Source organism: Hyposmocoma kahamanoa, unplaced genomic scaffold, assembly GCF_003589595.1.
Source record: "Hyposmocoma kahamanoa isolate Upper Pololo Valley unplaced genomic scaffold, ASM358959v1 92, whole genome shotgun sequence".
Taxonomy (NCBI): domain Eukaryota; kingdom Metazoa; phylum Arthropoda; class Insecta; order Lepidoptera; family Cosmopterigidae; genus Hyposmocoma; species Hyposmocoma kahamanoa.
Genome location: NW_020654748.1, coordinates 24,047,488 through 24,060,678, shown reverse-complemented (window position 1 = coordinate 24,060,678; position 13,191 = coordinate 24,047,488). Strand labels below are relative to the sequence as shown.

At 36.3% G+C, this 13,191-nt stretch overlaps 1 protein-coding gene across 1 annotated transcript; it reads left to right on the top strand.

The window, feature by feature from the left end:
- The first annotated feature begins 7,295 nt into the window (after window positions 1–7,295).
- On the top strand, window positions 7,296–9,634 carry LOC113236991 (THAP domain-containing protein 2-like). Its single transcript, XM_026473229.1, has 3 exons — window positions 7,296–7,439; window positions 7,573–7,750; window positions 8,889–9,634. The coding sequence occupies exons 1-3, from the start codon at window positions 7,360–7,362 to the stop codon at window positions 9,150–9,152; spliced, it is 522 nt and encodes a 173-aa protein (XP_026329014.1). The 5' UTR covers window positions 7,296–7,359; the 3' UTR covers window positions 9,153–9,634.
- The last annotated feature ends 3,557 nt before the right edge of the window (window positions 9,635–13,191 follow it).

Here is a 13,191-nt window from a genome sequence, read left to right as displayed (position 1 = left end):
TATTTACCGTGATAAACGTGGAGAGGGTGAGAGAAGTAAACGGTCCAGCGGTAAAAACATGTTGGATTCGAAATTGTCCAGCCAACATTAAAACATTTCTCCTTTGCTGCACATTAGCGGTGCACCATTCACTTTCATAAGGACCGAGTGTCAATTGTTCGCTCTGTGAACATAAGAAAAATGTAACTATACTTGAAAATACTAATTTTTTGAAGTTTATTAAATGTCGCGATGTTTGACCACCATGATATTTAATTAAATATTTTTGTGAAATGATCACTAGTTTGTTATAATTATTAATACAAAGATCGAACATTAAGAAAAAAAAATCATTCGATCCCGCTAGATTGGAACCAACGTTTTCCAGTAAACCGTGGTAGGCGCTATGCCAACTAAGCCACGGAACGAACTGGCGGACAATACAAATTTTTCTGTGCTTGCTGCAGATCTTATTTTTTGGGTTTTGACGATTTCTGTGAGAATCTGTGAGAAATCTATTTCTTCGCTCAGCCAGGTACCTTTCCAGCAACCAGCAGCTGACTAGAGATGTAGTTCGTTTAATAATTGTAATTTTTAAGTTTATTGAATGCCACGATGTTTGACTACCATGATATTTAATTAATTTTGTGAAATTATCTCTAGTTCTATAGTAAGTTCTGTAATTTGTGTAATTATTATTACAAAGATCGAACACCAAGAAAAAAATATTTCGATCTTCTGGATTCAAACTATAGTAAATACTAATTTATTGACGACGTCGGCAAAAAATCATCTTACAGAAAATTTTTACATACTTTGACTAGAACGTCATTACTTTGCCAGCAATATATAAAGAGCTGTGCGGTAACCAATGTCAATAATACTGCCATGGACAATTTTTGGGTTGTAGTTGTTGGTGACTGGAACAAAACATAATCACTTATCATCACCTCAGCATTTCACTAACTAGCGATAAGGTAAAAAAAAAATATTATACTATTTTGTGCAAAATAGGTTACTTAGATACTTTATAAGGTGCATTGACATAAATCAAACATCATCATTAAATATAAATTTCAAATTACTCATCATTTAACCAAAATGACTTAGAGACGTAAATTCGAATTTATTTGCGATTATTTGCAAAACCAACTTTAAATAAAACTCTATCAAAACTCACAGTAAGTTGAAACGCGATGGCACAAAGATTCAGTGAGCACATGGCTACATACAAAAACATTACTGGCGATAGCAGAGAATTGAATAATCTTGACTGCCTACAACAAAAACATAAATTAGATGTGTAAAATATGTGTTTTATTTAAGTTTATTGTTATTTTAGTTGAAGTGTGGTGCCGTGCCATTTGAAAATTGTCGATAAAATTGTTAGTAACATTTTTATTTCACGAGTCGTTATGAAAATATTAACTACATTGACATTGTATTAAGTTTTAGATACCTCGACATTTAAAAATTGCGAAATGGAGATGTAATCTAAAAATATACATTGAGACATTATAAAATATGAAAGAAATGTTCAATAAATCAGAAAATGTATTAAGAGAAAGGTGAACCTAAATACATACTATAATTTATAGAGATCATTAGAAACACAGAAAATCAACATAGAAAAATGTTTCTAGATTTTTCTAGCTTAATTTATTGTTATCTTATTCCTCTTCTTCTTCTTCTTCTTCTTCTTCTTCTTCTTCTTCTTCTTAGAGTTCCTCTTCAATCCTGCAGGTTGGTCGTCTGCTTCCTGTATCTCTCTCTATCAGCAACCAACTGGAACAACTATTCGACAGAGGCAATGCCGGTGCACTCCGCAGTCACGATTTCTTTCTTCTACCAGCGCGTCTCTTTCCCTGCACTTTGCCCATCATTATCAGCTGTAGCAGCGTGTATCTATCGTTCCTAATCACGTGTCTAAGATACTTTATTTTGCGGCTTTTGATAGATGGCATAATTTTCTGGGACACGAACACGCTGAAGCACGGTTTCGTTCGTGACCTTCTCTATCCAACCAACGCTCAATATACGACTGTGGTACCACATCTCAAATTCCTGCAGGCGTCTTGTAGTATCTTCGTTTAAGGTTTCGCAGCCGTACATGATGATGTGCCAGATGTAACATAAAAGTAACCTGACTCGGAGCTTTATGTTCAGTTTACGACAGTACAAAACTTTGCTCATGTTGTTAAAAGAGGCTCGAGCAATTCCTATCCGGGTCTTGATTTCCTGATCAGGTTCCCATGCTTCATTTACTAAAGCCCAGAAATACTTGTACTGTCGCATCCGCCCTAGTTGTTTCCCAGCGACTGATATGTTAGGGCTTAAATCTGGATTTCTAAAGACCACCATGAACTTCGTCTTGTTTATGTTCATTGATAAACCGGCTTTCGCGCTACATTCATTAACCTTATTAACAATTGCTTGCTAATCGATCTCCGATGCTACAATGAGAATAGCGTCGTCTGCATAACGCAAGTTGTTAACGACTTTGCCGTTGATCTTTATTCCCACTTAAAGTTTTCAAGAGCCTTCGACATCACAGCCTCCGAATAAACAATAAAAGGCAGCGGAGACAGGATGCTGCCCTGCCGGATCCCACGACAGATCTCAACTATTGTTAGAGTAATGCGTTAATTGTTATAGGTAATAAAATATTAACGGTTCCACAATACTTAAAATAATATTTTTTTATCGAGTTCTTAGGTTTTCGCGATTGTTACACATAGGAAATGAAACTATTTTTCCGGATTTAAATCGCGTATATTTGTTTTTTCAAACAAACCGACGTTTCGGGCCCTTTACAGGTCCCATGGTAATATTTTTTTCTTAGACTTTAAAGTTGTTGTTTACTTTAGACATTATAATATAACAATAAATAATACTAAGTTTTGACAGAGTTAAAAGAAATTAATATTCCTACACTAGCAGTACGTTTACGAAAATGTGATTTATCGAGTTCTTAGGTTTTCGCGTTAGTTACACACAGGAAATGAAATTATTAAATTATTTGTTTTTTCAAATAAACCGACGTCTCGGGCCCTTTACAGGTCCCATCGTCATATTTGTTTGAAAAAAGAAATATACGCAGTTTAAATCCGGAAAAATAGTTTCATTTCTTATATTCTCTCTCTTCATTCGCTCCGGTTATTTTTACTCAGTTATTGCTCATAATTTTTACAATGAATGAGTCGGCTTGTTGATTTTCAGACAAAAAGTCAAAGAAAGTCTGGTAGCCTGTACTTCATCCACTATTATTGGGGGTGGTAGTAGGACTTTTTTAGGCTTCTGCTTTTCTGCTGCAACAGTGACATTCTCTTTAGTAGCGCTTTTTTTTGGTGACGTGTTCAATTTTCTTTTCTTTCTATTTCTTTGCCGTATCCACCTTATTCTACAACTTGGACTTCAGAACTCTAGTAAGTTTCCATAACACTGGTTCCATAATTAGTTTCATGGTTTCGCTGTACCAAGACATTTCCCAATTCATCTCGAAGATAATTAATTTGCTTTTGCATGTCCTTATCTAAGCGTTGTAGTCGGATATTTTCACCTTTCTCTTCAATGTAGCGTTGATACAACATATGTCCCGTGTCCGTCTTCAGCTTGATAGTTGGTGAGGGGCTATTATTCGTCATGATTACGAGAGTAGCTTCGCCCTAACAAATGTGATTTATATTAAGAAGAATAGTAATTTTTTTTCTTGACATAAATCACACTTCTTTCTATAAAATAGTGACATACATATCATTAATATGAGGAATAAAAATTAACAAGACATTTTTGATTGTCACAAATTCATTTAAGGAGCAATGACTTAATTATAAAATTCCGGTTGATAAAAAGTCTAAATTGTTCCAATATATGTCAAAGTTAAAGTAAAAGTAGACTCTTCTCACTGGCTTCCCACGACAGAGAAGCTGTTTATAGTTTTTATAAACTTTGATTTCCATACTGGTCAAGATTGGTAGCGCTAATTTCGCTATTAATAGAAGTTATGCCTACGTATTGGGAACGATGAGTATTTCTTTAAACTTATGTGGCTAATATCTAATTTTTGTGATTAACTTTTTAAATTTAGGTGCCTAAAGTGAATGTACACGGAAAGTTGACTTCTCAATAGTCGGTGCTAAACATTTCCTTCACGCTCCCTATCTGCATTTATTTTTCTTGAAATTTTGAATTGTAACAATGACTTTTGAGCATTGATTACATTATGTAATTAGGTAATTACTATTCTTTAGCCCTTTGATACTTCAAACTCAACTAATTCATTTTGGAATGATGGCACAAAACAACTTTTCTCTGTAGTGAGAGCTGTTGTGCTCATAGTGTTTTATACATATAGGTACCTATTGCAGGAAGTGAGAGGAAGCGAGGCTTTCGTAACTTTATGCAACTAACCTGAGAAAATGGTTACTTACTTCATTAGCAGGACGTGCTCATGATGTAAATGCTGCATCGTGTTTTTAGCCTCGTCATCGCTGATTCCAATTCCTGGAGTACCTAACATAAGCCTCGCTCGTTCTCTCAACAGGTCCAATTTTCCTCCAAAGAAACTCATAATAACAATTACACTAGTATCATAAGCTGCCACGAGAGAGCAGCCATATGCACACATAGAAGTGTGCCAAATAACTGTTACCCAGGAACCGGGAGAACGATTTTTGTCAATTGGCATCCACGAACTATAGATGTGGGGAAAAGGTTCAGAGCCATTGTGGAAACCTTCTCGGAAGTCTCGTGACGATAAAAATTTCAGTGGAGGTGTAGAAATTGCGGTGATGAAAGTTGCGATTACCAAAACCCAGAAGAAGTAAGTAACTCGTCGGCAATATTTCGTGTATCTGTCAATAATCTCGGCTCTAATTTTGTCTTGATATACTCTTTCGTATTCATCTGCATCAGTAACGTACTCTAGAACTTGTGTCCATCTATTCTGATCAAACAGGAAGGCATTTGCTTTTATCACGCAGATAATGCTCAAAAACGATATTGTTATATTTTCAATGACTTGACTTATGTCAGATCTTATTATATAAATCTCGATGTATTCCGTAACTACGAAAAATGTAACCAATTCGTGCATAAAAATGTAAAGTATTTTAAAAAATATATTTTTTGGGAGTATTAATCCTATACATGTCAAGATCCAGACGTTGGGTCCAAGAAGACGTCGTTTAGGATCTTCGAAGCGTTCCAGAAATTCTGTTACCATATTGATAGGTTCTCTCACCGACAACACTGAATTGGAAATAAAGTAGCATTTTTTTGGCCTCCTTTATATACCCACCTTAAACCCCGCTTATAAAATTCACAGTTCCAATCAAACGCCGCATGGTTCATATTTATATTTAGATTTGTTATTGTAACCTCTCATACAATATTAAAGCATATTGTTTATTCTCTAAAACTATTTTTTTATTATTGAAGCATAGGTAATTAGTAGTCCAGGTTTTTCCAACAAGTTATTTTTTTTTTGTTAAGCGTTCACGCAAGGTCAAGCTTAGTTTTCTGAGATACAGATCCTAAATTGTAATACAGTTAATAATATGAATTTTTTTTAACATTATCTAACAACGATTATATACCATATCCAACGCGATGTCCACGTTGATTTACGTTGATGTATTTAGAAGTTTCTGTCTTAACTCCTCGATTTGGCGGTTGCACTTATCAAATTGACTACCTACCGTTGTGTGAGCGCTTTTTACTTGGCACTTATGTAACAGGTACTTTTTGCATATTTATGGATTCCATAAGTCATTGAAGTTTCTTCATAAAAATTTATTAAATTTGCTCAACGATTTGTTCGTAATTTAGTGGCTTAAGTTTAGGTTTCAAACATGTATGCATAGTATTCATGCTGCTATTTTCCGCTACAAAATTTTTGCTTATTATTATGTAAGGAATACTAAATAATAATAATATAAAAATTCTGTAATACATTAAAAGTGTCGAAAAATGAAGTATTTTGCGGCACTAGAATGACAATTAAAGCTAAATACCTAGTTAGATGTTTTATTGTAACCGTGAAATGTGGGCGGGGCTGGTCATAGCAATGGTTCTAAAACAATCATGAAGCAGTGTTAAAAAGGTATAATTACAGTTTTATGAATTATGTATTAGTATATCGTCACGTTACTTGTGGTTAAATTTTAAATTTCAAGCATTTTTTATTGATTCAAAGAAGTATGTACCTCATATTTAATTCATTAAAATAAAGTAAATATGGAAACGAAACTATTTGTTGGATATAAAATCGCATATTATATTTATTTGTTCCCTGAAATCAACGTTTCGGGCTCTGCGTGTGAATAAACACGTGGATATCACTTGGTCTCATTTCAATGTTTTTTTAACTCCCCTTGCAAAAACGCTAAAAACACCTTTTATGCCCCATGGTTACGGCCGACTTATGTCAGGACTCGATAAAATAACTATGGATAACATTTGGGATGAATGTGATTCCAGGTAATTCACATGCATGCACGCACACTGTAACACGCGGAATAATGCATTACTTTTGTTTCAAACCTATTACTAATTTTTGTAACTTAATTTTATGTAAACACAATAGTATTAAAATGTAAATTGAAGTGGAATACCATTAAGATTTCCCATAAAGAAAATTATCGCTTTAATGCTTTTTTAAAATGTTATTATTAACCTATTATGTGCCACTGCTGGGCAAAGATCTCCCCCAAAATCCTCCACTGCTTTGTCTTTGGCGATCTTCTACCACTCCCGCTCAAATCTAACAAGATCATCTCGCCAACGCCTTCTCGGCCGTCCCCACCGTCTCTTTCCATCCGTCCTCGTGCATCCAAGGAGTTCGCTTCAATGCAAAAAAAATATATAAATCTCAGCAAATCTTGCAAACTTTCATTAAAAAAGATGAAGTAAATATTTAGAAGTAAAATAAAATTACATTACACCTCCTCTATAAAGTTGGTAAAACCGTATATTTTCATCTCTAGAGCAAATTTTTTTTGAGAAATATCGATGTTTGGTTTCTGAACGGATATTAAGCTTCCGAGTTTACAATGCACTCTTTTAGATTGCGGTCTCTTTTTATCGTGGCTTTCGATTGTATGCTGTTGGCTTCATCTGAACTGTACAAAAGTACAGCGTTCAATTTTAGAAGCATTTATTTCATTGACTTTGGAAGTGACAGATCAAATACTTCTTTCACATTTTTGATTTACAGAAACATAATCTACATTCTGCTAAGCGGAAAACTCGACACTGGCGAAATCTTAAAAAGAAGGAACCGCCATTAAGCAAAACGAAGAAGAAGAAGATTTTGACATTTTTAGATTTTTTTTGTGATTTACTAAATAATGTAATGTTTGTAAGTAAATCAAGTAGATCATGGTGACATGTGCTGTAGTTAATTGTAAGAACACTTCTGCGAAAACATCTAAAAATAAAGATGGAATTACATTTCATAGGTAAGTTGTATTGTTTTCCTGCATAGGCAAACTATTGCCCTCACTTGACAATAAATTTTATTGTGGTTTTAAGCCTAGACTTGTGGATAGTCGTTTCGGATAGTAAGTAGTTAAAAGCAAGATAACTGTCCAGATTTCCACGTGACAAGGAGCGTCGCCGACTGTGGGAGCAAGCAGTCGACCGTAGAGATTGGACATCCACAGCTTCTAGCACGGTTTGTTCGGAACATTTTGAGGCGAGAGATTTCTACTTGACGGAGAGTGGGTTGCGACGGCTGGCTATTGATTCAGTACCTAGCATTAATATATCGGTGAGTTATATAACTTAATTAATATTTAAAATCGATTTAAAAGTCTAATTACAGCTCAAGTAACAAAACAAAAGTTTAAAATATGTTATCTATTAATTATTTCAACTTAGGTAACAAACAGCTAGAGATAAAGAAAAACATGAATTCTGTCTGGCCGAGCTGATGGTCTTTGTGGCTTAATAATTATTAAGCACTCTGGATGTTATGTGGTTTTACATTATGTTTTCTTAGTTTGATTCTCAGTTGAACTAATTTAGACAGTGAATTTTTTAAAATGGTTTTGATTTAAGGGTTCAGGATAGTGTTGTTATATTTTATTGGCATGCTCTGGTACTCAAATATGAGCCCAGCTAATTGTTTTGTATGTCCAGCATATGAAATTTAATTTAGATGACGTTACATTTCTTTAAACATAAAATGAAAAAGAAAATGCAGCATATGTCACTGACTGCACAGCGTGCTCTTTGCAAAAGTTTAAAGTTCTGAGTGGCTACTGCAACTGCTATGGACAGGTGTGTCGTTTACCACCAGGAGCTAGACTTGTTCCACCCGTCACTTGGTATCATAAACAAATACATTTCTTTGAATTCAAAATAACAAAAACTAAAACCGCGTAGCGGAGCGCCAAGGGCAAAGCTAGTACTAACTTGGCTTCTTTGGTATAAGGAAAATGTAAGGTAAAGCTGTTAAGCGACGTTGCGCTTTGTAGCGGAAACTTTGGAGAAGGTAATGTATAATTTGAAAGGATGTGCCGCACGACACTGCGCTGTGACACGATACGCCGTAGTATGCCGCGTGGCTTTTGTTAATTTGTATTTAAAGTAATGCATACTTTATTTTATTAGGAATATTATGTTCTATATTATAATCGACCAAACAACTCGAGGCGCAGCACACATGGCGCCGTGGCGCCGCAGGCTGCATCTTTTTTATCATTTTCTGTGTAACGAAGTGTAATGTTATTATATAGGAGATAAAGTTCCCATTTCATTGCTGCTATTAAATCGCAGTGTCGCGTCGTCTGGTTGCAGCAATATAAGGCGATCCTAAACGCTTACTTTCTTCTCTAACGAGCGTCATGGTGTTTTTACAGGTATATAACTTTTAGAATTTATATGTAGATCATTTTCCATTTCAGCCTTGCCAACAACCAGAACCTACAATATCACAAATAGAGCCAATAGACTTGAAACCTACTGACACTGAAGAAGTCATTCAGTTAAAATACAGAGTAAAAAGACTAGAAGCCATAGCAGAGAACCGAAAACGGCGTCTAAACCTTATGTGGCAATCGAGACGGCGCCTGAAAAAAAAGATGGACAGAATGAAATGCATGATTAAGCATTTGATTAAGAACAGGAAAGATAATGGATTTGATACCAGGGATGAGACCAATAGATGAGTGTGTAGTTAATAAATTTAATGAGGTGTTATCTAACAAATACTGGTATGTTTGACAGGCTGCCAATTTAGATGTAACCCTAGCCATTGTGTATAATATTAGGGAAAAGGTACCTTTAATCTGCAAAAACATGGATGTTAGATGTTTACAAACTGGGCCCTAAGTATGTTTCTGAGAGAGAAGTTTAAGGAAATTACATTTGTGTCACAATAGTTTTATGAAAATGCAATTTATGTTAGACACAATAAATAAATAATTTTGTTGATGAAAAAAGTGAGACATATTTGATTCTAGTTAATACAATTGTTTTATTTCTATGCCTCTGTCGGACCAGTCTGTTAAGCATCTGCCTGCGCTTTGGTTTACACCTGCTATAAAGAAAACCATGCAGCGTAGCGTTAAGGTGAAATAGAAATCCAGTCTTATCGAGAGTCCATGGTTAGCCGGTTGGATTTGACGCTCAAGACAACTCCGATTGGGGCGATGCCAATCTTGTCAAATTTAACGCTACCAAAACGCAGGCGTGTCTATTCACCACAAAACGGAGTCCCTTTGAGCTGACTCCGACTTTTCGTGATGCGTCCATACCGATGGCTGACTGTTCCAGTTACTTGGAATGGACTTGTCGTCCAATTTGAACTTCGGCAGATACCTACATTGAATCCATGGCCAAAAATGCAGCAAGGAAACTTGGCGACCTTCCCAGGCTGAGGCGCTACTTTACACCGGGTCAGTTGCTTCAGCTTTACCAAGCGCAAATCCGGTCGTGCATGGTGTAGTGTGTATATATATACATATATATAGGTATGATGATCCGACATAATAAATCAGTCTTGTATCGTCATTGAGTTGTTTCACTCGTAAACATCCTTACCTTATATGGCGTCCCTGCCATGTCTAAGTACCGCTCGCGTCGCGACTCGTTTTACGATACAAATATCGTATAGTATCGGAGATAAGTAAAAACTAACTTACAGACTGAAGTGAAGAAAAATTGAAGTGCCCATCAAAAAAAAAAATGTGTGATTCTCCAGCACCAAAGCCTGATCAAAAGATAACATCACAAATTGTTTACCAGAACTCAATAACCAACACAAATGTGGAAACCCACATAGGGATAATTTCCTGGCTACTGCCACCTTTGTGATGGCTCTGCTACTAGTGCCAAGAGGCTTAAAGGTGACCCAGAATTAGTGGAGGCGAAGCTACAGAGCCTTGAACACCGCCGTAAAGTTGCCTGCTTATTTTATCTGCGTATTTTACAGGATATATCACGGAGAGTGTGTGATGGAATTACACGATTTAATTCGGCATTCCCCTTTCCATCATCGGGGGACTAGACGTAAGCTTGAGTTTCACTCCTATGTTGTGGATATTCGAAAGATTCGCACGAAGCGTTACGCTTCCACGCGAACGGCTATGGAGCGGAATTCCGTGCCTGCAGACTTGTTCCCTGAACGTCATAACTTGGACCTTTTCAAGGCGAGAGTGAATAGGAATTATTTAGGTGTGCATGAATAGGCATTATTGGTAATTGGTATTACTTATTATTGTATGCAATAATTTACTGCCTCCGTGGCCGAACGATTACCATGCCGGACTGCCACGCAGAGGTCCCAGGTTCGATTCCCGGGCCGGGAGAAATGTTTGTATGGCTTACATTTATTTCTCTCGTGAGTTTGGGTGTAATTTGTGGTTGTCTATGTGTGTGTCCATGGTACCCGCGACACAGGGTTTCCCTAGTGCGGGGCTATGTTGAGTGTGTGCGTTATTTAAAAACAATTATTTTTATTTTTGTAATGATGACGCGTCAATTTCGCCTCGATGCGCGAGAAGGCGCGCGCGGTCACTGGAATGTCTCGAGCATTCGCGAGGCTGTAGTTCTTCGTCAACGTTGACGTTGACTTTGATCTTATATTGTAACAGTTCACTAAGATTTCTGAACACTGGATCACAGGGTGAAGGAAGGTCATTTATATCTAAAAATACTTTTCAAACTTAGAAATCACACTGTTTGGTTCTTCTAACGGTAATGCTGATGGTCTACCTTTTTTCATCGTTAATGCGTTTATATGACTTGTTTATTACTATTTTTAATTATGAATGACGTTATGAAAGCAGACTTTGCACAATTGTTTTCACCATTGTGAATATTTTGGGTGGTTTCAAATATTTACGATCAAATGACAACTAAACGATTATTAAATAACTGATTCTGCATTCCTTAATACCTACAAATGGAATTTACATTTATAATAGTGAATTCAACTAGTAATTAATATAATAATCATTATAAAATATAGCTTGCAAAGATAATCCAGAAACCATTGTTGGCATAGTCTAAGCGTCTACAAAACTATTATTAGCAATTACACGAAGTCTTAAGATAAACTGTCTTTTTTAGATGATAATTTTTGCAAAGGCGTTTTTATTATTTTTTCAAATGACTTTATAGAAGCTTCCTAAAATAGTGAAAAAAAGTATGTTTAGGTAGAAATTAGGTAGTAAAGATATAAAAAAAGTAAATTATATACTGAGTTATATTTCTTGGGCGTGGTTGCCAAGTGGTTATCTTCGAGGAGTAGCGGGGTCTTCTTTATTTGAGTAAAGTACGAAGTGCAATGAGTTCGAGGAATATTACGTTTATTGGTTACTTCACAATTATGATCTGCTTTTACAATTATACGTATAGGTGATTTTACAACAAAGCCGTAACGCAAGCGATTTGGAGCTTGTGTTCGGAGTTTGGTACGGATACGTAGACTTGTGAGATTTGATGCGAACTGTGGTTAAATGTGAACTGTCGTTTGTCGCGGCGTGTTGCCTTTTTATATCGGCAAGCGCGAAGGGTGCGTAGCGTCTCTGGTTCGTGTCACTTCCTGTCGCCAAAGCTTTTAAGATAATTGTGTCTTTCGCATAGCGATGTGCGTTTATCTGTTGCGTCTGGCAAATGTCTGTTATTTCCTTTGATAGGCCTGGTTTGTATTGTAAAGAATGGTATCTTCGTCTGGCGTCGTAGTGTACTTAAGTTTTTTCCTGTGTCGTTATCTATGGAATCTGGCCATGTTGGTGGTCGTTCCTTAACTACTGATAAAACCATGGAAGTTGTAAAGTGGTCCAACCAACTTGACGTCAGAATGGCTGGCCACTTTATTTCTTTAATATTTCCGTTAGTGCAAAGGTACAAATATGTCAATAAAGGTACTAAATAGTAGAAAATAGGTAGTAAATAATGAGCACAGTTTGATTTGTATATCTCGTTTGGTCCAGCCATCCTGACGGACACTATTCTCGAGCATTCTCGAGAATTCCGCGGAAGACGCGTATACAATATCGTTAGAAAAATTCGCTTCCATTCCGTTCCGCCGCTAGGGTAGCCTGGTCTAAGATGACTTATCCGATAAGAGTACGCAATGTAGATTGCCGAGAAATTATTTACATTAAGCAACTAAGTTCAGTGTCATTTTGCAGTGCTAATAGGAAGTAGAGATTGTTGCGCGGAAAAATTATCAAAAGTTGTTGAAAACCAAGAAACTACCTAAGTCAGAATATTTTGATGTATTTGCATAAAACTTTTTGGTATTTTCAAATTGTTGCTGAGACTAAACTAAGCAAATTTTTTTTAAACTGACTTTGTATAAAATCGCCCAGAAACTCGTCTAGAGGTCAAACCGTAAACGATTCTGGTCACTTGCAACATAGGGGGCTAGTAGCAGTTTTATTCTGAAATGGCTGAAGTGTGCAACAGTACGCCACTCTATGCGTTGCAAGAGTGTACTTCTGAATAAAATTTCTATCACTATGCCTCTTTCTAAATCAACTGAATCCTCGCAAAAGGAGGAGACTAGTATTTTTAAAGGTTTAACAGACCCGAGGCATGTGCTCCGAATATGTATGAAATAACGGCTACAAGTGCGCCTGAAGCACCACCACCGCTCTAACTGAGGTTTGTCCGTGCCACAAGTAGACTCTTCTAAGCTCTCCATGAGCCAAGATCCGTGCATACCGAGACAAAAAATCACATTCCAAGAAAGGTATG

What these genes read in the sequence shown, in the direction of transcription:
- LOC113236991 (XM_026473229.1), top strand. Translation starts at nt 7,360, where the DNA reads ATGGTGACATGTGCTGTAGTTAATTGTAAGAACACTTCTGCGAAAACA. An exon ending in GATGGAATTACATTTCATAG is followed by an intron (nt 7,440 to 7,572) that starts GTAAGTTGTATT and finishes ATAACTGTCCAG; the next exon opens with ATTTCCACGTGACAAGGAGC. An exon ending in TACCTAGCATTAATATATCG is followed by an intron (nt 7,751 to 8,888) that starts GTGAGTTATATA and finishes TTTCCATTTCAG; the next exon opens with CCTTGCCAACAACCAGAACC.